General features: G+C 46.7%; 1 protein-coding gene across 3 annotated transcripts in view; it reads right to left on the bottom strand.

Moving 5' to 3' along the window:
• IL17RC (interleukin 17 receptor C) overlaps nt 1–23,503 on the bottom strand; it is a 259,633-nt gene that overhangs the window by 31,345 nt on the left and 204,785 nt on the right. For all 3 annotated transcript variants that reach the window (XM_078661840.1, XM_078661839.1, XM_078661838.1), the window contains 4 exons: nt 21,067–21,191; nt 16,825–16,890; nt 10,276–10,333; nt 1,905–2,000 (listed from right to left, as the gene is read on the bottom strand). In XM_078661840.1, coding sequence (XP_078517966.1) covers nt 1,905–2,000; nt 10,276–10,333; nt 16,825–16,890; nt 21,067–21,191 — 345 coding nt within the window. The remainder of the gene's footprint in view (nt 1–1,904; nt 2,001–10,275; nt 10,334–16,824; nt 16,891–21,066; nt 21,192–23,503) is intronic.

Here is a 23,503-nt window from a genome sequence, read left to right on the forward strand (position 1 = left end):
CATTCAGCTAGGTCGAGAGGACAGCATCAGCATGGAGGCTAGACTGGCATTCAGCTAGGTCGAGAGGGCAGTATCAGCGTGGAGACTAGACTGGCATTCAGCTAGGTCGAGAGGACAGCATCAGCATGGAGACTAGACTGGCATTCAGCTGGGTCGAGAGGGCAGCATCAGCATGGAGACTAGACTGGCATTCAGCTAGGTCGAGAGGGCAGTATCAGCGTGGAGACTAGACTGGCATTCCGCTGGGTCGAGAGCGCAGCATCAGCATGGAGGCTAGACTGGCATTCAGCTGGGTCGAGAGGGCAGCATCAGCATGGAGGCTAGACTGGCATTCAGCTAGGTCGAGAGGACAGCATCAGCATGGAGACTAGACTGGCATTCAGCTGGGTCGAGAGGGCAGCATCAGCATGGAGACTAGACTGGCATTCAGCTAGGTCGAGAGGGCAGTATCAGCGTGGAGACTAGACTGGCATTCCGCTGGGTCGAGAGCGCAGCATCAGCATGGAGGCTAGACTGGCATTCAGCTGGGTCGAGAGGGCAGCATCAGCATGGAGGCTAGACTGGCATTCAGCTGGGTCGAAAGGCAGTATCAACATGGAGGCTAGACTGGCATTAAGCTAGGTCGAAAGGGCAGTATCAACGTGGAGGCTAGACTGGCATTCAGCTGGGTCGAGAGGGCAGTATCAGCGTGGAGACTAGACTGGCATTCAACTAGGTCGAGAGGACAGCATCAGCATGGAGGCTAGACTGGCATTCAGCTAGGTCGAGAGGACAGCATCAGCATGGAGACTAGACTGGCATTCAGCTGGGTCGAGAGGGCAGCATCAGCATGGAGACTAGACTGGCATTCAGCTAGGTCGAGAGGGCAGTATCAGCGTGGAGACTAGACTGGCATTCCGCTGGGTCGAGAGCGCAGCATCAGCATGGAGGCTAGACTGGCATTCAGCTGGGTCGAGAGGGCAGCATCAGCATGGAGACTAGACTGGCATTCCGCTGGGTCGATAGGGCAGCATCAGCGTGGAGGCTAGTGTGGCATTCAGATGGGTCAAGAGGGCAGTATCAGAGTGGATACTAGACTGTCATTCAGCTGGGTCAAGAGCGCAGCATCAACGTGGAGTCTAGACTGCCATTCAGCTGGGTCGAGAGGGCAGCAACAGCGTGGAGGCTATAGTGGCATTCAGCTTGGTCGAGAGGTCAATATCAGAGTGGAGGCTAGGCTGGCATTCTGCTGAGTCGAGCGGGCAGCATTGGCATGGAGACTAAACTGGCATTCAGCTGAGTCGAGAGGGCAGCATGGAGGCTAGACTATCATTCAGCTGGGTCGAGTGGGCAGCATTACCGTGGAGGCTAGTGTGGCATTCAGATGGGTCAAGAGGGCAGTATCAGAGTGGAGGCTAGACTGGCATTCAGATGGGTCGAGAGAGCAGCATCAGTGTGGAGGTTAGACTGGCATTCAGCTGGGTCGAGGGGGCAGAATCAGCGTGGAGACTAGACTGGCATTCAGCTGGGTCGAGGGGGCAGCATCAGCGTGGAGGCTAGACTGGCATTCAGCTGGGTCGAAAGGGCAGTATCAACATGGAGGCTAGACTGGCATTCAGCTGGGTCGAGAGGGCAGCATCAGCGTGGAGGCTAGACTGGCATTCAGCAGCGCTGAGAGTGGATCTCCCGCTCGGGCGGATTGCCTGTTTCAACAACATCCTTGCCTGGCTACCTAGAGAATGGGCAGACTCCCATTGGATGATTGAAAGTGAGGCCCACCGCTGATTTGTCGGTGGCTGGCCACCTCCCAGACTCAAAATAAGGCCCATAGTTGTTTCTCTTACGTATTTTAAACTCTTTGGGAAGGGTTGGGCCCTGTGTATGTGTGGGCAGAAGGAGGGTTCCCAGACATGGGGGTGTCTTACCTTTCAGCTCCTTTTTCTTCAACACTAGAAGCAGCAGGATGGAGCACGTGGTCATGAGCGAGGCCACCCACACGAGGGGCCAGTGCTGCCGGACATCTGTCAGGGGAATAAAGGCATTTAATTACCACAAAGAACACAGAATATGGAACCTTTAGGGTCACAGTGCTTCCCATAAATGACCCTGGGCCCGATTCACAGAACTAACTTAAGACAAAATCCTAAACTTGCTACCATTTTGGTATTCACAGAAGGCACTTACTCATTTTAGTATTCACCGAAGGCACTTACTCATTTTGGTGTTCACAGAAGGTACTTACTCATTTCGGTATTCACAGAAGTTAGGACTCCTAACTTTAGGACTCCTAAATGCCTTCTGTGAATACTGAAAGTCTTAAAGTTAGGATTTTTCTCCGTTTAGGAGTAGTAAAGTTAGGACTCCTAACTTCTGTGAATACCAAAATGGTAGCAAGTTTAGGATTTTGTCTTAAGTTAGTTCTGAATCGGGCCCCCTGAATATAAGACATATTTGTGCGCTGATTCCCCTTCATCATCCTTCTCTCTCAAGGGAACCATAGTGTCTCTCTTTCTCTCTCTCTTCTACTTCAAAACACGAAGACCTCTCAGGGTGCTGCTGGGGTAGACCCCTCAACCCTTCCCTTCGCAAACCTACATCTTGTCCTCCCGTTCCTACCTGACATTCCATGCGGAGGGGGCGCTTTGTGAGAACCAGGAGCAATCATGAAACGGCGGCTGGTGACGTCATTCATAACGTTTCACTCATTAAGGGGAATATTAACAACGGACAGCGATAATTATCGCTGGCCGTGCTTAGCGATAATTAGATTATCGCAGGCTATCTCTGGTATTTATCGCCCTGGTAGCGCGTAATTAACAACGCGCTACTCCAGGGCGATAAAAAATCCAGAGATGGCGAGGTTATCACCGTTTTGCAGGAAACATCGCTGGTTTTCCAGTGATGTTCCCTGCAAAAGGGCGATAACCTTGCTGATACAACCCACAGGGTCGTATCAGCATAATCCACCCCCTATGTTAGGGATAGCTAAGTCAGGATTTTAGCAGACGTTTTCGCCAAAATCTAATATGTGCTAAAATCATTTGGGCTGCCTTGTAAATATCGCGATGTGAACATCAGCAATATTTGCAAGGTAGTCCATCTGGGGTACGTCCAGTGACGCCCACTTTGCATCTCATTGGAGATGCAAAGGGAGGCATTGGGAAAAAGGCTGCTAACATGCGATTATGCATGTTAGGACCCTCTTGTAAATAGGGCGCTGGTTTTATCTCCGCTTTTTTGACTTTTTAAGCCAAAAAAGCAGAGATAAAACCCTTGTAAATATGCCCCTTAGTGATTGGAACAGCAGTGAATCACACTTCAGTGGTTTGCTCGGTGCTGGCTGACGGAGACCACCACTACAGGCCTTGAGGTAACACAGGAGGAAAACCTCGGCATCAAACGCTTTCTCTCAAATAACCTAGGGCCCGATGAAGGCGGCTCATAATTGGTCGGTAAACCCGAAATTCGGTACATTTCAGGCTTACCGACCGGTATTGAGCCATTTCCAATGTAGGTGATGATTTGGTAAATACAGAATCGGTATTTACTGATTCTGTATTTACCGAATCATTATTTACCGAATCGGGTATGTAGGAAGCACATTTAAGAGTGCTTATGTGCTTTAAGGATTCATTATTTACCACCAACTACAAGTTGGTGGTAAATATCGAAAACCTTTGAAAAAGCAATTTTGTGCTTTTTTAACAGTGCTGTGTGGCAGACATACATGCCCTTAGGGCATGTATGTCTGCCACATATGCACATATGCACGATTCAGGGGTGCAACGGGGTGTCATTGTGAGACCCTGCCACCCTTGAATGTGTTCCCCCTATTACCGATTCGGTATTTACCGAATCCGTAATAGTGAATGGCTTCCCATTCATTCCTATGGGCCTCCAGGCCCATAGGAATGAATGGGAATTACCGAATCAGTAAATACCAATTCGGTAATACTGCATATTACCGAATCGGTAATATTTACCAAATTTAAAGCTACATACCATTTACCGATTCTGAAATACCGAAATTGGTAAAATTCGGTATTTTAGAATCGGTAAATAGTAATTACCTACATAAATGTCAAGGCAATAGGAGGGCATTTCCTTCAGAATCTGGCCAAGTAGTCTCAAAATGATTCACAGGAAATTCAATTTTGACAGAAACATTTAAAAGAAAAAAATGCTCAAAGACTTATACAGTAAATGATGCATCACAGCTTCGAAACGATTCCCACTGTCATATATAGGGGTGGGCAGAGCTCGCGGAGTTTTATTCCATGGAGATCTGTGGAGTTGCAGAAAAATTCTGTGGAATTCCGCAGAGTTCCGCAAGCTGGCGGAGTGCGCACAAACACTACTAAAGTAAGTCAACAACACACAAAATAAAAACAAATGACATCTTGTCAATCACACCGAACTCAGTGTGTGTGTTTCTGGCACAGTCTCAAAACAAGATGGTGTGGCGTGCAGTCCTCAGACACACAGACCCCTTCCCTAAATGCACCAACACATGCAAGGAAAATTCTGCTTGCAAGTGGGGGAATGTCTGAAGGAGGCCCCGGCTGCACACCCGAGTCCAGCAACACCCTCCATGCATGACTGAACCCTGCCTACCGGCATGGATGAGGCAATCCAACTGGTTGTGGGTCCCCCCTGCAGTCACGGGTGTGGCTGCCATGTTGCTCATGCAGGACTCTCTACCACAGGTCAAATGGGGCTGTCTGTGGGGTGGGGGCTCCTAGGTATGGCGTGTCATGCTCATGTCACATCCTGCAAGAGCGGGATCCAACCAGGGAAGCTTAGGTGAGGTCTCAGAGGGAGCAAGCTGCGGCGGAGTCTTTGCACTTCCTGGGACCGCAGCAGGTGCAGAGCAAAGCTCCCGTATCGCAAACAGGAAGTGCCACTGCTGACCCGCTGCCCAGAACACACCCCGTCCCCGCCAGCAGAGGCAGCGCAGAGGGAGGCAGAGCACAGACCAGCAACGTCAAGCAGGGGTGAGTGGCGACTGGGGAGTCTCTGCGAGTGCGCCAATAAACTCCGCTCCGCCGGTGGGTGACGGAGCTTTGAAGAACTCCGTGCTCCCAGCGGAGCGCGGAGTTTGAAAAACTCTGCAGACTCCGTCGGCGGAGCGGAGTTCACCACCCACCCCTAATTGTAAGCGGGATCAAGGCACTTTTATTCTTGAGGGCTCTAGGCTGCCCAGATAGTCTCCTCCTTCGGGAGAAGCTTTTCAGTGGTAAGGCTGGGAGGAAGGAGAACTGACCTGCAGGTGTCCCTACGGATGTATGATAGTACAACGCGATCATTTTGATCGCGGTACTTTACATCGCGGGTTTTACAACGCAAGTCGTTACAACGACTTGCGTTGGAGGGCGCGGATTGAGGATTATTATAATTTTCTATTCCAACTCCAGCCCACGTAACAGTAGGGAAGGTGTTGGAATAGAAAATCACAATATTCCTTAACTAAGAGCGCCGTCCAGTGCAAGTCGTACTAATGACTTGCGTTGTAATGGCAGCGTGGTAGAGGTCGTGCGGTGTAAACACCGCGTTGTAAATGACGTTTACCGTCCCTACACTTCTAGTTCTACCTCAGGTACCACCAAGATTATGTGGGGTGTCGCAGGCAGTACTTTATTTGTAAAAAACATAAGTGCCAGTACTCTGGTCATGCCATCACAGCACTTACACAACTACTAACCATCACACTCCTAAACGTGTGACTATTCTGACTATTCCAGGACCCCAAAGCTATGAAAGTGGCTTGGGTGGCAGGTAATAGTAATCTTTAATGTATATTGAGCAAATAACTAACTGTCGCTGTGGTCAGCTCTAAATTAGCCAGACAGCACCACCTTGTGGAAGACTGTCAAAAGCGCTGGTGTTGATAATTAAGTGTTGGTGCAGAGCACCAGAAACCACAGGCTCAAATTGAGCACTGCTGGAAGGGAACAATGTGCTATGCAGCCTCTGGTGGTGTCAGGGCTGTTTAATGTATAAATGTGTCAGTCTGTCTTTCTGCACTAGGCTGCCCAGAAAGGTGGATGTAAACAGGGTATGTGCAATTTAGCTTTATCGTGTTCACGTTTGATGTTTATTTTGCTATATGTGCATGGTGCAAGGTTAAAGTTCTGCAGTGGTCACTCTACAATATCGTTTGATGTGAAGTAAATATGTTAGGTCCTAACCCAAGAAGCGGAGCCCACTGCCTTTGTGGGTGTAGGTGGCGGGAAACAGTTTGAGCAGTCTGTGGCCAACATCCCATCACCTTTGCACGAGTGAGTGCACTATTACAGAATATTCAATCACTGAATATTTTGTCCTATGCTGTTTTTATACAGAGTCCTTTCAAACATTAGATGGTTGACCCTACTAGCAGTTTAAAGGTTTTTGTTCTCTGCTGCAGTGACTTCCTAATCCACTTCCAGATATTGTCTTGTGGAGCCATTCATGAGTATATAACTTTCTGTCCTTCTTCAAATATTTTTATACTTGCTTGAGGAGAATACTCTTACCTCTCTCCTGTTTTATGTCTTGTGTGTGATTTTAACTCTAATAAAGTTGTGTTTTCCGCATTAACTGGCCGGTTGTGTCTTCCCTGTGTCTTACCCTTCTGGAAGGAGGCATTATAAGTCTCTGCAGTGCATTGTAAGGACAACAACCAGGCCTCAGACACTTGAGCAAGGTGCCAGTTGCTTTTGGGGTCTGTCCGTCATGGTAAACAACCTTTACAACGCAACTTTTACATCGCAGAGCCTTTACAACACAACCATTACAACGCAAACTATTACAACGCTTTGCTCTGGGGGGCGCTCTAGGATAGGGAATATGTTAATTTACTATCCAATAACCTTCCCTAGTGTCCACGGGGACTGGAGTTGGAATAGTAAATTAAACTATTCACTATCCAGCACCCCAAAGCACTATGCGTTGTAATGGACTGCGTTGTAATACTTGCGTTGTAAAGGCATGCGATGTAAAAGCATGCGTTGTAATGTCATACATCCTTCTGCAGCCCACATCAGTCCCTAGAGGATAGAAGAAAACTGATGTAAGGAGGAAGGGAGAACCACTTTTTTCACAGAGAGACTTTTTTTTGTGATCCTGGATTTTTAGTAAGCTGGGCTGGAGCAGGTTAGATGTCAGGAAGGTAGAGTTAGAGCAGATCCGATTACATGTCGGGCAGGTAGAGTTAGGGCAGATTCGGTTTCATGTCAGGCAGGTAAAGTTAGGGCATATCCGATGACATGTCAGGCAGGTAGAGTTAGGGCAGATCCGATGAAATGTCAGGCAGGTAGAGTTAGGGCAGATCCGATTACATGTCAGGCAGGTAGACTTAGAGACGATACAATTACATGTCAGATAGTTAGAGTTAGGGCATATCCGATTACATGTCAAGAAGGTAGATTTAGGGCTAATCCGATTACATGTCAAGCAGGTAGAGTTAGGGCAGATCCAATTACATGTCAGGCAGGTAGAGTTAGGGCAGATCCGATTACATGTCAGATAGTTAGACTTAGGGCAGATCCGATTACATGTCAAGCAGGTAGACTTAGGGCTGATCCGATTACATGTCAGGCAGGTAGAGTTAGGGCAGATCCAATTACATGTCAGGCAGGTTGAGTAAGGGAAGATGCGATTACATGTCAGGCAGGTTGAGCTAGGGCAGATCCAGGCGCCTGTCAGGCAGGTTGAACTTGGGCAGATCCGGTTGCATGTCACGGAGGAAGCACTAGTGCAGGTAGGGGTTGGCCTTCATTCATGTCCACTATATCACTTAGGTGAAAACGTTTAGGGAAAGACGAACACTTGGAAGCGCAAATCCATGGATAACGTGGGAAAGAAAATTCTGCCAGTTACCCGCAGAGCCGCCATTACTAGTGAAAAAGAAATCCTGATTCAGCGGGTTACTCCTGTTACTGGACAATCAGAATTCAGCTCTCATGCTAATAATGCATTCTTCCTCTGAACAGGTCAAGGATAACAAGCATTTATAATGCAATGGTCTCGATATTCTTAAAGTTAGAGCTATTGGCATTGCTCATGACATTATTTTTATTTATGTTTTAAAAAAAAAACATAAATAAAGGGCATTGTCATTTACAATGCCAATAGCAGGGCAGGACAGCAAGCACAACGAACGAGGGGGCAGGACAGCAAGCACAAGCAACGAGGGGGCAGGACAGCAAGCACAAGCAACGAGGGGGCAGGACAGCAAGCACAAGCAATGAGGGGGGGCAGGACAGCAAGCACAAGCAACGAGGGGGCAGGAGAGCAAGCACAAGCAACGAGGGAGGGGCAGGACAGCAAGCACAAGCAACGAGGGGGGCAGGAGAGCAAGCACAAGCAACGGAGGGGCAGGAGAGCAAGCACGAGCAACGAGGGGGCAGGACAGCAAGCACGAGTAACGAATGGGGGCAGGGGAGCAAGCACAAGCAACGAGGGGGCAGGACAACAAGCACAAGCAACGAGGGGGGCAGGACAGCAAGCACGAGCAACGAGGGGGGATAGCAAGCAAGAGCAACGAGGGGGGGCAGGACAGCAAGCACAAGCAACGAGGGGGGGCAGGACAGCAAGCACAAGCAACGAGGGGGGTAGGAGAGCAAGCACGAGCAACGAGGGGGCAGGACAGCAAGCACAAACAACAAGGGGGGCAGGGGAGCAAGCACAAGCAACGAGGGGGCAGGACAGCAAGCACAAGCGACGTGGGGGGGGGGCAGGACAGCAAGCACGAGCAACGAGGGGGGGCAGGACAGCAAGCACAAGCAGCGAGGGGGGCCAGGACAGCAAGCACAAGCAACGAGGGGGGTAGGAGAGCAAGCACGAGCAACGAGGGGGCAGGACAGCAAGCACAAACAACGAGGGGGGGCAGGGGAGCAAGCACAAGCAACGAGGGGGCAGGACAGCAAGCACAAGCGACGAGGGGGGGCAGGACAGCAAGCACAAGCAACGAGGGGGCAGGACAGCAAGCACAAGCAACGAGGGGGGGACAGCAAGCACGAGCAATGAGGGGGACAGGACAGCAAGCACGAGCAATGAGCGGGGCAGGACAGCAAGCACGAGCAACGAGGGGGGGCAGGACAGCAAGCACGAGCAACGAGGGGGGGCAGGACAGCAAGCACTCACCGGAGGACACGGTAGCTTCTCGACTTCTTGCGGCGGCGGTCGGGCAGAAATGGCGTCCGAAAAGCGCCGACATTTTCGCATTCGGGGGCGTGGTTTTTGCTGTTGAGTGACGGATGACGTCACGGCAAGAAAACTGCAAAAAACACGCCCCTGAATCCAAAAAAGACGGTGCTTGAATGGAGTGATGCCCCTCTCCTCCAATGGCTGGCCTCTGTTTAGGAAGCCAGCCAATGGAGAAGAGGGGCGGGTTCAAGCCCCCATACTAAAAAACATTAAATCTCGGAGCGAGACTGTGCAAGCGCAGCCTTCGGTCCGAGACCTAAAAAACGGTGAAACCTCCTGCTGGAAAAAGAGGGAAAGGTGTGGCATAACATTGGGAATGGTCCAATAAATCCCCATTGATCAGGGGCTGCTCCAGAGCAAAGTTGCAATAGCACAGCATTCTCAATTTCAAAAGTTATTGATACACAATAAGGCCTTGGAGGAATACAACATGAATATTCCTCATCGACATGGCATTTGAACCTAAGTCAACACAGAAATAAAAGAGACCACTTTTACTATAACACAATTGCCCTCAAGAAAATTGAGGCACCGAGGTGAGCAAGCACTATATTTTGAAAAATTGAGAATACGAGATAATAAACTGCATCTGTAGGTGTCAAAGACAGCAGTTTGCCTACATGGAGAAAAAATGCGAATCCGCAACAAGCACACACAAGCACAACGCTAAAATAACATTTTTCGTGAGTAAATATGCAGAAAATTATCCTTGTATAAAGCAGGGGTGGCTCCTCCACTAAGGCGGAGGTAATAACGTAGTTATTATCATTTTATTTTTCACAGTTCAGGGCTGAGTAATGGCGGAACGGAGCTGGAGGCACAGGAAGGTGGGAAACATGCCCAGCATACCAGTCCCCACCTGAGGGCCGATTCACAACAATCCGGCCAATCACAATGATGCATTGCAGTGTTGTGATTGGCTATGGGGTGATTGGGTGCTTCCTGGTCTTGCCGGAGAAGCAAGGAGAGATGGCTGGCTGAAGTACAGGCACGGGTACAGGCACGGTGGTGTTTTTTAAAATTATTATGTCCTCCCTGCCTTCCACCTCTTCCCCTCGCCCTTTCACTCTCATTCCCAGCCAGCCGCTACTGGTATAAGGCACTCACATTCCTCCAAGGAGCAGAGAAGAACAGCGCCGGTGAGGTTCTTGTTGGGGCTCCAGACCTGCAGAGAAAAGAAGAGGTTTTAATACAATCCATAAATGTCATCCCCTTTATGTCTGTCTGTCAGTCTCTGTCTGTCTGTCAATTGTGTCTTTGGCAGACTCTATAAGGGCTCTAGTAGCTTGGTGACACCCAAACTCTGATCTCTTAAGTTTCAGATCTTTTGAAAAATACTTTTATTAAAAACAAGTGCAGGTGCAGGCAGTGTCTCCTGGCACCTGGAAAAGTTGATTTGATATTTGTACGATGATTCCATCCTTCAGGTATGCAACTATTTCAAAAAAGTAGTTTGCTTCAATTACTGATATATTTAAAATATTAAATCTGGTTGGATTCACAAACTGAGATTGTTGTATAAACAAATACTACAGTAGTACTTCTCACATACTACAAAATCCTATTTACACCTACAGCTGGAGACCTCCACCTCACTGATATTTCCTGAGAGGAGATCTCTGCCTCACCGATATTTCCTGTGAGGAGACCTCCACCTCACTGATATTTCCTGAGAGGAGACCTCCGCCTCACCTATATTTACTGAGAGAGAGACCTCCGCCATACCGATATTGCCTGTGAGGAGACCTCTTCCTCACCATTATTTACTGTGAGGAGACCTATGCCTCAACAATATTTCCAGTGAGGAGACATCCCCCTCACCGATATTTCCTGTGAGGAGACCTCCACCTCGCTGATATTTCCTGTGAGGAGACCTCCACCTCGCTGATATTTCCTGTGAGGAGACCTCCCCCTCACTGATATTTCCTGTGAGGAGACCTCCGCCTCACTGATATTTCCTGTGAGGAGACCTCCACCTCGCTGATATTTCCTGTGAGGAGACCTCCGCCTCACTGATATTTCCTGTGAGGAGACCTCCGCCTCGCTGATATTTCCTGTGAGGAGACCTCCGCCTCGCCAATATTTCCTGTAAGGAGACCTCCACCTCGCTGATATTTCCTGTGAGGAGACCTCCGCCTCACTGATAGTGCCTCTGAGGAGACCTCCGCCTCACTGATATTTTTCCTGTGAGGAGACCTCCGCCTCACTGATAGTGCCTCTGAGGAGACCTCCGCCTCACTGATATTTTTCCTGTGAGGAGACCTCCGCCTCACTGATATTTCCTGTGAGGAGACCTCCGCCTCACTGATATTTCCTGTGAGGAGACCTCCGCCTCACTGACATTTCCTGTGAGGCGACCTCCACCTTGCTGATATTTCGGTGAGGAAATCAAGGTGGTAGAGATATCCACACATGTAGGGATATGCTTTTGTTGTACATGTGGGAGGGACCATGGAAGCGGCAGGCGAATGGGGAATACTTACTACTAACTGTGATGGGTTAAGGAAAATTTAGGGCATGATACAACGAGGTACATGGTGATACGAACATATTCCACAAAAAAGTAGACCATTCCTTTGGATGTATGATGTTACAACGCAGGCTATTACAACGCCTGCCTTTACAACACGGTTTTTACATCGCAATCCATTACAACGCATAGTGCTTTTGGATGTTGGATAGTGAATAGTTTAATTTACTATTCCAACTCCAGTCCCCGTGGACACTAGGGAAGGTTATTGGATAGTAAATTAACCTATTCCCTATCCTAGAGCGCCCCCCAGCACAATGCGTTGTAATAGTTTGCGTTGTAATGACCGCGTTGTAATGGTAGTGCGTTGTAAAAGTTTCGTTGTAAAGGTTGTTTACCCATTCCTTTTCACTGCCTAAACTTCTAAAGCTACTACAGCCTTAAAAGTGTCAAAAGAGGCTCAAATATACTACAATCCAGCCTTGGAGTTTATCACGCACCACACATGGTCACAACAAAATGCTCCCATAGAAAACAATACAGGCAGAGAAGTAAAATATCACCCCATAGAAACTAATGCTATATTTATTAAATTATTTCAACATTAAGCACAGCTAGATAGATAGATCGATAGATAGATAGATAGATAGATAGATAGATAGATAGATAGATAGATAGATAGATAGATAGATAGATAGATAGATAGATAGATAGATAGATAGATAGATAGATAGATAGATAGATAGATAGATAGATAGATAGATAGATAGATAGATAGATAGATAGATAGATAGATAGATAGATAGATAGATAGATAGATAGATAGATATAGGTAGATAGATATACAGATAGATAGATAGACAGATATAGACAGAGCTTAATTTGTAAAAGAAAAACTGATGGTGCCAGAAGCAATGGTCCGAAGCTCACGGTGGGTCAATTATATGTGCATGCGCCGAGTTCTAAGACTGCATTTTCTAGAATCCACCTAAATTCACTTCCAGACAGTCCCTGCGCCTATATCTCACTCTTGCATGTTTCTACTTTCTCTCTTTGTGATGGTTTTGGGAAAAGTCCTTTAGGACGAAGCCCCAATCACGCAGTGCCTTCACAGCGCCATAAGCAGAACAATTGCATCTTTAGCATGCAATCGTTTTGCACGCAAGTAGTTACAACGACTTGCATTAGGCGGGTGCAATCATTGAGTGGTGTTGGAATTAAGGTCCAACATCTTCCCTCCGATTGCCCAGCCAGAAGTTGGACTATAGTAAATTAAACTATTCCAATGTCCAGCGCCCCCAAAGCAAGTTGTTAAAATGATTTGCATGCAGAACAGAAGCGTGCTAAAGACTCATTCGTTCAAATAATGGAGTTCCTACGGAATGCATGAAAAACGCATGCAGAATTCCGTCATGCATTCGACATTTTTCTGTCTTTCTCTGCCTCCATCTTCCCAATTTGAGTGCTTTTCCTCTTTTGATCTTTTGCACTTGTGCACTTGTGTCCCTGCTTTCCAGGTGCCTGTTGAAGAAGTACCAGATTATGTAGGTCCTCTGAGAAGACCGCATCCAACCACAGTTGTCAACGGGGCTCGTGTGTCCCTGCTTTCCAGGTGCCTGTTGTCGAAGTACCAGATTATGTAGGTCCTCTGAGAAGACCGCATCCAACCACAGTGGTCAACGGGGCTCGTGTGTCCCTGCTTTCCAGGTGCCTGTTGAAGAAGTACCAGATTATGTAGGTCCTCTGAGAAGACCGCATCCAACCACAGTGGTCAACGGGGCTCGTGTGTCCCCGCTTTCCAGGTGGCAGTTGTAGAAGTACCAGATCATGAGTTTAGGTGATCTGGGAAGATTGCATCCAACCACAGTGGTCAACCGGGCTCGTGTGTCCCCGTTTTCCAGGTGCCTGTTGTAGAAGTACCAGATTATGAGTTTAGGTGCTCTGAGAAGATTGCATCCAACCACAGTGGTCAAAGGGACTCGTGTGTCCCCGTTTTCCAGGTGCCTGTTGTAGAAGTACCAGATTATGAGTTTAGGTGCTCTGAGAAGATTGCATCCAACCACAGTGGTCAACGGGGCTCGTGTGTCCCCGTTTTCCAGGTGCCTGTTGTAGAAGTACCAGATTATGAGTTTAGGTGCTCTGAGAAGATTGCATCCAACCACAGTGGTCAAAGGGACTCGTGTGTCCCCGTTTTCCAGGTGCCTGTTGTAGAAGTACCAGATTATGAGTTAAGGTGCTCTGAGAAGATTGCATCCAACCACAGTAGTCAACAAGGCACTTTTTTCACCGATTTCCAGGTGCCTGTTGTAGAAGTACCAGATTATGAGTTTAGGTGCTCTGAGAAGACCGCATCCAATCACAGTAGTCAATTGGGCTCGTGTGTCCCCGTTTTCCAGGTGCCTGTTGTAGAAGTACCAGATTATGAGTTTAGGTGCTCTGAGAAGACCGCATCCAATCACAGTAGTCAATTGGGCTCGTGTGTCCCCGTTTTCCAGGTGCCTGTTGTAGAAGTACCAGATTATGAGTTTAGGTGCTCTGAGAAGACTGCATCCAACCACAGTAGTCCACTGGGCTCGTGTGTCCCCGCTTTCCAGGTGGCAGTTGAAGAAGTACCAGATTATGAGTTTAGGTGCTCTGAGAAGACTGCATCCAACCACAGTGGTCAAAGGGGCTCTGTGTGTCCCCGTTTTCCAGGTGCCTGTTGTAGAAGTACCAGATTATGAGTTTAGGTGCTCTGAGAAGACCGCATCCAATCACAGTAGTCAATTGGGCTCGTGTGTCCCCGTTTTCCAGGTGCCTGTTGTAGAAGTACCAGATTATGAGTTTAGGTGCTCTGAGAAGACTGCATCCAACCACAGTAGTCCACTGGGCTCGTGTGTCCCCGCTTTCCAGGTGGCAGTTGAAGAAGTACCAGATTATGAGTTTAGGTGCTCTGAGAAGACTGCATCCAACCACAGTGGTCAAAGGGGCTCTGTGTGTCCCCGTTTTCCAGGTGCCTGTTGTAGAAGTACCAGATTATGAGTTTAGGTGCTCTGAGAAGAATGCATCCAACCACAGTGGTCAACGTGGCACTTTTGTCCCCATTTTCCAGGTGCCTGTTGTAGAAGTACCAGATTATGCGTTTAGGTACTCTGAGAAGACCGCATCTAACCACAGTTGTCAACAGGGTTTGTGTGTCCCCGCTTTCCAGGTGCCTGTTGTAGAAGTTCAAGATTACGAGTTTAGGTGCTCTGGGAAGATTGCATCCAACTACAGTGGTCAATGTGTCTCTTTTGTCCCCGATTTCCAGGTGCCTGTTGTAGAAGTACCAGATTATGAGTTTAGGTGCTCTGAGAAGACTGCATCCAACCACAGTAGTCCACTGGGCTCGTGTGTCCCCGCTTTCCAGGTGGCAGTTGAAAAAGTACCAGATTATGAGTTTAGGTGCTCTGAGAAGACTGCATCCAACCACAGTAGTCCACTGGGCTCGTGTGTCCCCGTTTTCCAGGTGCCTGTTGTAGAAGTACCAGATTATGAGTTTAGGTGCTCTGAGAAGATTGCATCCAACCACAGTGGTCAACGGGGCTCGTGTGTCCCCGTTTTCCAGGTGCCTGTTGTAGAAGTACCAGATTATGAGTTTAGGTGCTCTGAGAAGATTGCATCCAACCACAGTGGTCAAAGGGACTCGTGTGTCCCCGTTTTCCAGGTGCCTGTTGTAGAAGTACCAGATTATGAGTTAAGGTGCTCTGAGAAGATTGCATCCAACCACAGTGGTCAAAGGGGCTCGTGTGTCCCCGTTTTCCAGGTGCCTGTTGTAGAAGTACCAGAATATGAGTTTAGGTGCTCTGAGAAGATTGCATCCAACCACAGTAGTCAACAAGGCACTTTTTTCACCGATTTCCAGGTGCCTGTTGTAGAAGTACCAGATTATGAGTTTAGGTGCTCTGAGAAGACCGCATCCAATCACAGTAGTCAATTGGGCTCGTGTGTCCCCATTTTCCAGGTGCCTGTTGTAGAAGTACCAGATTATGAGTTTAGGTGCTCTGAGAAGACCGCATCCAATCACAGTAGTCAATTGGGCTCGTGTGTCCCCGTTTTCCAGGTGCCTGTTGTAGAAGTACCAGATTATGAGTTTAGGTGCTCTGAGAAGACCGCATCCAACCACAGTAGTCCACTGGGCTCGTGTGTCCCCGCTTTCCAGGTGGCAGTTGAAGAAGTACCAGATTATGAGTTTAGGTGCTCTGAGAAGACTGCATCCAACCACAGTGGTCAAAGGGGCTCTGTGTGTCCCCGTTTTCCAGGTGCCTGTTGTAGAAGTACCAGATTATGAGTTTAGGTGCTCTGAGAAGACTGCATCCAACCACAGTAGTCCACTGGGCTCCTGTGTCCCCGCTTTCCAGGTGGCAGTTGAAGAAGTACCAGATTATGAGTTTAGGTGCTCTGAGAAGAATGCATCCAACCACAGTGGTCAACGTGGCACTTTTGTCCCCATTTTCCAGGTGCCTGTTGTAGAAGTACCAGATTATGCGTTTAGGTACTCTGAGAAGACCGCATCTAACCACAGTTGTCAACAGGGTTTGTGTGTCCCCGCTTTCCAGGTGCCTGTTGTAGAAGTTCAAGATTACGAGTTTAGGTGCTCTGGGAAGATTGCATCCAACCACAGTGGTCAATGTGGCTCTTTTGTCCCCGATTTCCAGGTGCCTGTTGTAGAAGTACCAGATTATGCGTTTAGGTACTCTGAGAAGACTGCATCCAACCACAGTAGTCAACAGGGCTCGTGTGTCCTTGTTTTCCAGGTGCCTGTTGTAGAAGTACCAGATTATGAGTTTAGGTGCTGTGAGAAGATTGCATCCAACCACAACATGGCACTTTTGTCCCCGTACCAGATTATAACAAATACATATCTCAAGACGCTACAAGTAACAGCTGGTGCTATTCTCTCAATTCAATCAGCGCACTCTAATGCACCTTAGAAGAATAAAAACCTAAGTCAGCCTGCCCGGGCTTAAACCTGTGACCAATTGCTTGCACACAGATTGACTGTACAAGCGGTTAAACCCACGGAGCTATCTCACCGACGATGATGCGCTACTATGCATTCCAGAGCTTCAAGCAGGGTCTTACACTAGAGCTCAAGTGCACGCTTAGCGTGTTAGCTCACATTAGTACATGCATTACTGTGAGTACCCTCGTGATACAACACCTACCTTTACACACTTGTTGAGAACAGTCGCATCCTGCAGCAGCTGCTGCTCCAAATGTTCAGGAATGTTCTGGAAAAGAAAGAAAACAAATGTATATTAGAGCCTGCAAAATTCGAATTACAGGTTGGTGAACCAGATCAAATAAATCCTTCTTAGAAGAGTCTATAAGGCTTTCTTCTTAAGAGTGGTTTGCAGGCCTAGATCAAGGTTGAGTTGAGAGAGTATTCCAAAAGGGGAAACATAAGAAAATACACCTTTTGCATGATCCACCTTGAAGACCTCACTCGATGTGAGTATCCCCTTGACCTCAGGGTTTTCAACTCACTGCACGACTCACACCTTGATAGACCACCATAGGACAAAATGCATCTGTAGTCTTTTGGAAAAACCTAAACAAACATTCGGCTCATCTTGAAAAACAAATATTGCATCACTCACATCTCCAAACTCTCCACCACACGACACACGTCCTGGAGACATCTGGAACTCTGACCCTTTATCTGGAGTTATCCTCCCCGCTGCTTTCAAATCTGAACATGGAATACTCACATTTAGCAGATATCTTCGGTGCAGTAGCTATTCTTCTTCCTCAATCGCTGCTTCTTACCATACTCCACACTTCCACAACATGGAAAGTAATCTATTTGTCTCTAGTGGCTTTGTACCTTTGTATGTGCCATCTCATTGCTCTACCTCAGGAGTACTGTTGTCCTTAGTTTCATCTCATTGTAAATTTTAAGTATCCCCATCTTCTCCTCATGACCTCAGCGGTCTACTTCTGCACGACCTTCAGGTAAGTTCGTACTATCACGGGTGGTTCCAATTGAACCCCAAGATATATTTATTTATTTATTTATTTGTGTGTTTTATAGAGCGCAAACTTGACCCGTGAGGGTATCAGAGCGCTTTATACGGTATACAGAGGTGAACAAACAAAAAGTCTAAGGTACAGAAATATACAAAAACATACAAAAAAAATATACAAAAAGGTTGGCGAGGGGCAGGGGTGCTGGGAACATAGGGGGGAAAAGGGAATACAAGTGTATGGTTACAGTCATAGTTAGAATCAGTAAAAACAAAAGTCCCATATATTCTCGGCGGGGCGAATTTGTTATCTGGAGAATAAGCGACAGTCTTAAATTCGTCAGGCACATTGTGGTGGTTGAGGGCAGGCCTTAGACGAGGGATTTACCCATGAGGAAAGTTTTGACCTCCTTCTTGAAACGTGCTAGAGAAGGGATTCTTCTGATGGCGGGTGGGAAAGAGTCCCAAATTCCTGGTGCTGCCCTGGTGAACGCCCTATTGTAGGTTCTTTTTCTCTGAAAAAAAGCAGGCTGGAGTAAGAGGTTTCTAGCGGACCGGGAGTTGCTGCTTCCTCCAGATACCACTACAGTGGTGTAACCAAGGCCCCCGCAGCTCCAGCAGCACAGGGGCCCCCTCAGCACTGAACCCTGGCCTGGGAGCTCCTAAGTGAGTCCGGAAGGGGGCCCCTCCATGAACTTTGTAAGAGGGCCCCTCAAGTTTCATTACGCCACTGGTCCAACGCTCCCCATCTGATCTCTTTATTGATCCTCATTTTGAGTTGTGCTCTTGAAAACTGTATTTACCATCCTCCTTGGTAGAGGCCTGTCGCACTCGGTGTACACACTATACACAACTCCATGAACACCATTGTGCCACCATCCTTTGTCCAGTGACTTGTAGCTGGTAATGTGTTGGTCGCGTACGTACTACCACGACCTATGGCGCACATGTTCCTCACCCGAGAAAGACCAGTATCCGAGCAGGAGCCGAACTGAAGGGGGGACTATGTTCTCCCAGCAACAAACAGTATTGAAGAAAAACATTGTGGAGAAACTTTTCTGAAAGAAAATATTATGATGAAATACGCACCTGGAAAAGAACTCAACCGCTGAAGCGTAGCAAGCGTGTCCTTGGCCCTTGTGCAAGGAAGGAAATGAGCACCTTGGCTGCTGCTTGAATTGTGAAATACAGCAATAATCAGGGTTCAATGGGCTCCTCAGGCCTCTGGGCCCCGGTGCAACTGCACCTGCTCCTCCAGAGGAAGATATGCCCCTACTCTACCAACGATGACACAGCGACCCAGAATGGAATCCTAGGCCTTATATGTAAATAGAAATGCTATGAAAACTTCTTTCGCTTTCAAAAATATATGGAATAGAAACAATAGTTCATTAAAATAAAAAAGAACAGATATTAGGTATTTTTTTCAATTGGCCATTGTAGTCTGTTTTCCCTGTCTACCGCAAGACGAAAGGAGGCTGGAAGGAATAGTGGAAAAGCCTTACAGAAAGCAAGCATTGGTGAAGCCAATAGGTTTGGCCATGGCAAATCGTGTGACAGTTATTTAAAAAAAATCTTTATAGTAAGCCTAAAAAAACTAAAAAAATAAAGAAAACATGTCACCTCTTAAACGTGGAAACCATACTTGCAATAAACTGTAAAGCGTAAAGTAAAGTAACCATTGCATACATTTTGAATCAAACAATATAAGCGCGCAGAGATGACAGAAAATAAAAAGATTGATGAATGTGAAGAAAAACACTGGTAAAGTAAAGCATTTGCAAAGCAGCTCTGGCACTTAAGCGCACTTCTTTTTAGGTGGATGTGCACATGCGATCTGGTGAAATGGCAGCACACTGAAGGAGAGAGTACATGGCTGAAGTTGTATGGTTCCATTCCGTGATCTGTATGCGGTGAAGAGTGGAAGTAAAATGTGATGGTCGGTTGACAAGACTGAAGTATGAAAGTAAATAGTTGGGTGCAGGGGCTTTCAGTCGGGTATTGTGGGGTGTCTGTAGGATTTCACCTGGGATTTTTACATGCCCACGCGGACAAAAACACACACTCTCGTCTATGTTTTGAAAGCCTTCAAAAATGTTGATCAGTTTGCAAAATATTGTGTTTTAGGTTCCCCTAAAAATCCACACTATTCTTCCTTTCTGCTGTCCGTTAAGCCCTCCTCATGTTCTGCTTTTCATATAATGTATTTTAACAAGATGCCCCTGCTTCATTGTAGGGAAATCTAAAGCTCACACCACCCCAATCTTACTGACCATACTATGCCCCTGGGGGCTCCATGCCCCAGAACTATCAGCTTCACCCTAGAATATGGGAGCAGAAGGAAGGCACGCATTGTAAGTCTAAGGCGTCGTTGTCAGTGGGAAGGGCAAACCACATCAGTACACTGCCTCACTCCGGGTTCAAAGCAGCTGAGCGGCAAGTTTGAGTAGATGGTCTTTGCTGTTGTGGGTAGGTCGCAACATTAAAACAAAATGGTAGAGGAAAACTCAAGGAAAAATTTGCTTTGTTTGAGAAAGGGAGCAAAATCCAATTTTTTTCCAGAAGTACATTGCAAGAATATTAATTTTTTTTTAATTTTGCTTTCAGGCGAGGTTTTAAGAAGGTGCCAAATTTGGCAAATTCCACTATTGTTAATTTAGCCGTCTGCACCAAACGTTGTGGAAGAAATTAGAACACTGCACATTCTGATATTAAATTAATTTTGAATGCTGCTTTTACGTCCCAGTTCAGTCCTGGAACGGCTTGAACACTCAGGTAAGTAAAAAAATGCAAAGTATATGGACATGGCGAGTGGAAAATAAATAACTTTAGAAAAGGCTGCATCTCACAACAGGCAGCAAGAGGCTGCCCTGATGCATCGATATTTGGAGCCCCAGCAATAATTATCTTTTTCCGTTTGAGCGCTCTACAAGCACTAACAACAATAGAAACTTTGAGGCCATTGATTGCACTCTGGCTCTCTTTTGTGGTGGCCTGGGTGACAGCTGTCTTACTGTACAACTTGCCCTGGTTTATGTCTTCAATGTCCCTACGCCAACATAAGAGCACTTGTTCGGCAATCATTCGCAGATCCACACACATACGTAGTGCCCACTCTTGTTTTGATTTCACAAATTCAAGTGCTATCCTCTTCCCACATGACCCTCCGCAGCACCCCTGCTATGGCTCTTCTTGCAACTCATCCTCTTCATCACAGGCTTCATCAATGCCCCTTTGTTATGATTGGAGCACTTCTCTGCTCCACAACCACCCATCACTCCACATGCACGAGAGACCAAGCAAGATTCTTCCCAAGTCTACTCCTAACAAGGTCTAGCGCCATGAGGTCTCACTCGCAGCAGTTGTGTGCTATATTACTAAATCACCAAGATGTTGTTGTCTGTAGCTGAAGCGCAGTGGAGCTTTGGGAATCAATCTTACCAGACTTGCAGACTTGGACAGGGGCACACAGTCGCCTTCCTCCAAAGCACATAATGAAAGGTTGGACGGGAAGTGCTCCACGACCATCAGAAGGGTGTTACTCCAAACTGGAGGGACCGTGACATCTGCAAGAAACATGAGATACAGTGAGCCTCATGATGGACCATCTCTATGGTGTGGGGGTGAGACCACAATGAAAAGAACCAGGAACACAGTGTAGCTCCCCCACTCTCTAAGACCTGCTCGGCCAAGGTAAAATGTACAGAAATATCAACTATTTTTACAATTAGATAAGAAAAATCTATCAACATTCACTATTCTCAGAGAAGTCACATGTTTCTACCCTGATCCTGATGATTTTAATACAGTAAGCAAAGTCTTCAACAATGAAGGCCAGGTTTACAAGCATTTTCTGTGAGTAGCAGTGGTTTCTTGAGGGCAGTGCTTAATTTGAGCGGGTGCTTTCCGGTGCTTGGCACCGGCTCTTAATTGTCAACACGGGTGCTTGTGATAGTCTGCCACAAGGTGGCCCTGTCTGGGTAATTTAGAAATGACCACAGCAACAGTTAATTATGAATTCAAAATACATTAAACATTACTATTGCCTGCCACCCAAGCCATTCTTATAGCTTCAGGGCCTTGAAATAGTCTGCATTGTCACATTTGTAGGAGTGTGATGGTTAGTAATTGTGTTGTTACTCTCATTGGCAGCATCACAAGGGTAATGTGTGGTGCAAGCTGCAGTTGCCTCCTGACGAGAGCCCTGGCACTAATGTGTTTTACAAATTAAGCACTGCTTGAGGCGTAGATGTGTCTTACCTATGAATTTCTAGAAGGAATACATGCTTACTCAAGAGGAAAAAAACATTTTGTAATTTGTAAAGCTTTCCTGGTGTGTAAGCAGATCTTACTCCTGGAGATACAGGGATAAGTACACCTATACCTAACGTAAGACATATCTACTCACAGCAAATGTCTGACAAACCTTGCATTGAAGTACCGGTGTCATTCACGCCTAAAACAGGAGTAAAACACAACTACTCACAGCAAATGTCTGATAAGCCATGCATGGGTATATCGGTACATTTACTCCTAAGATCAGAGTAAGACACCATACCCATACAAATTCATGTGAATTGGGCTAGAATGTTGTCATTTTAAGCCTGTGAATTCACAAGAATGTCGAGTAATCTCAGGTAATTAATATTTAGAGATGGGTGTGGAACATGTCCTGTCAAACTGAAAAGAAAATGGCAAACGATTTGAAAACTGGAAAGTTTCTAAAAGTTCAGGTATTCCCTCGAAGAGGAAGTTAGATAAACAGACAGTCAAGTCGTTCACCCTGAACATATTCGTGTTACTTCATAAGATAATTGGTGTGCTGTGTGTCGGATTAGGAGTTTAACTCACTGGCATTGACTCAAGAGTCAGAACAAAGTAGAAGCTGTTCAGCTTCCAAAATTTTACAAATTAATACCTCACATAAACCCCTCCTTTATTGCCAACAACAATGCTGTCTCAAGGAAAGCAGTAGTTCCATTGTGCCTCAACAAGATGTACTTTTACTCTGAAAACATTGTCTCCTTCCCACTGGATTGTTTTTCTCATTGTACAGGTCTCTATTCAAGAAGACAGAGAGCTGGATGCTTGCCCTGGCAACAGATGGCACAAACTATACACAAAGTCACAATAATTTAGTGCTGTTCTAAAGATCATGTTATTGTGTTGACCCCATACCACAAAGACGCTCAACCATGCTTCCCACTCGCCTTTGATTGGCTTTGCTATGAGAGTTTTTCATGGATAAACATATGGATTGGCCAACCAGAGCGAGCCAATCGAAAAAACTAGAGCTGCAAAATCTCAAACGATTTTCATGAATTCTTCTGAAAATTGGTCATTGTAGACTCCTTTCAGTTGGCCACTGTACCTGCGACATCTGGCCCTTCCCACTTCTAGACAGGGATTGCGGGTGTGGATATATCGGATGTATGTCGTTAGCACGCATACTTTTACAACGCATGCCTTTACCACGCAACTTTTACAACGCAAGTCGTTACAACGACTTGCGTTGGGGGGCGCTGGATAGTAAATAGTTTAATTTACTATTCCAACTCCAGTCCCCGTGGATAGTAGGGAAGGTGTTGGATAGTAAATTAAACTATTCCCTATCCTAGAGCGCCCCCCAGTGCAAGTCGTTGTAATGACTTGCGGTGTAAAAATTGCGTGGTAAAGTTAATTCGTTGTAAAAGTTGCGTTGTAAACGCTGTTCACCGGATATATCTGTTTTGCTACTGAGAGCCTTTTCCCTCACCTGCTTTCAGAATCCACATTGATTTTGCTTCCCTTGCAGAAGTCACTTTCTACTTCTCTGGATTTCTTTAATAAGCATCAATCGTTGGTCATCTTTGTCCCTGATGGACACCCTAGCTCTGTT

Source organism: Lissotriton helveticus, chromosome 9, assembly GCF_964261635.1.
Source record: "Lissotriton helveticus chromosome 9, aLisHel1.1, whole genome shotgun sequence".
Classification (NCBI taxonomy): domain Eukaryota; kingdom Metazoa; phylum Chordata; class Amphibia; order Caudata; family Salamandridae; genus Lissotriton; species Lissotriton helveticus.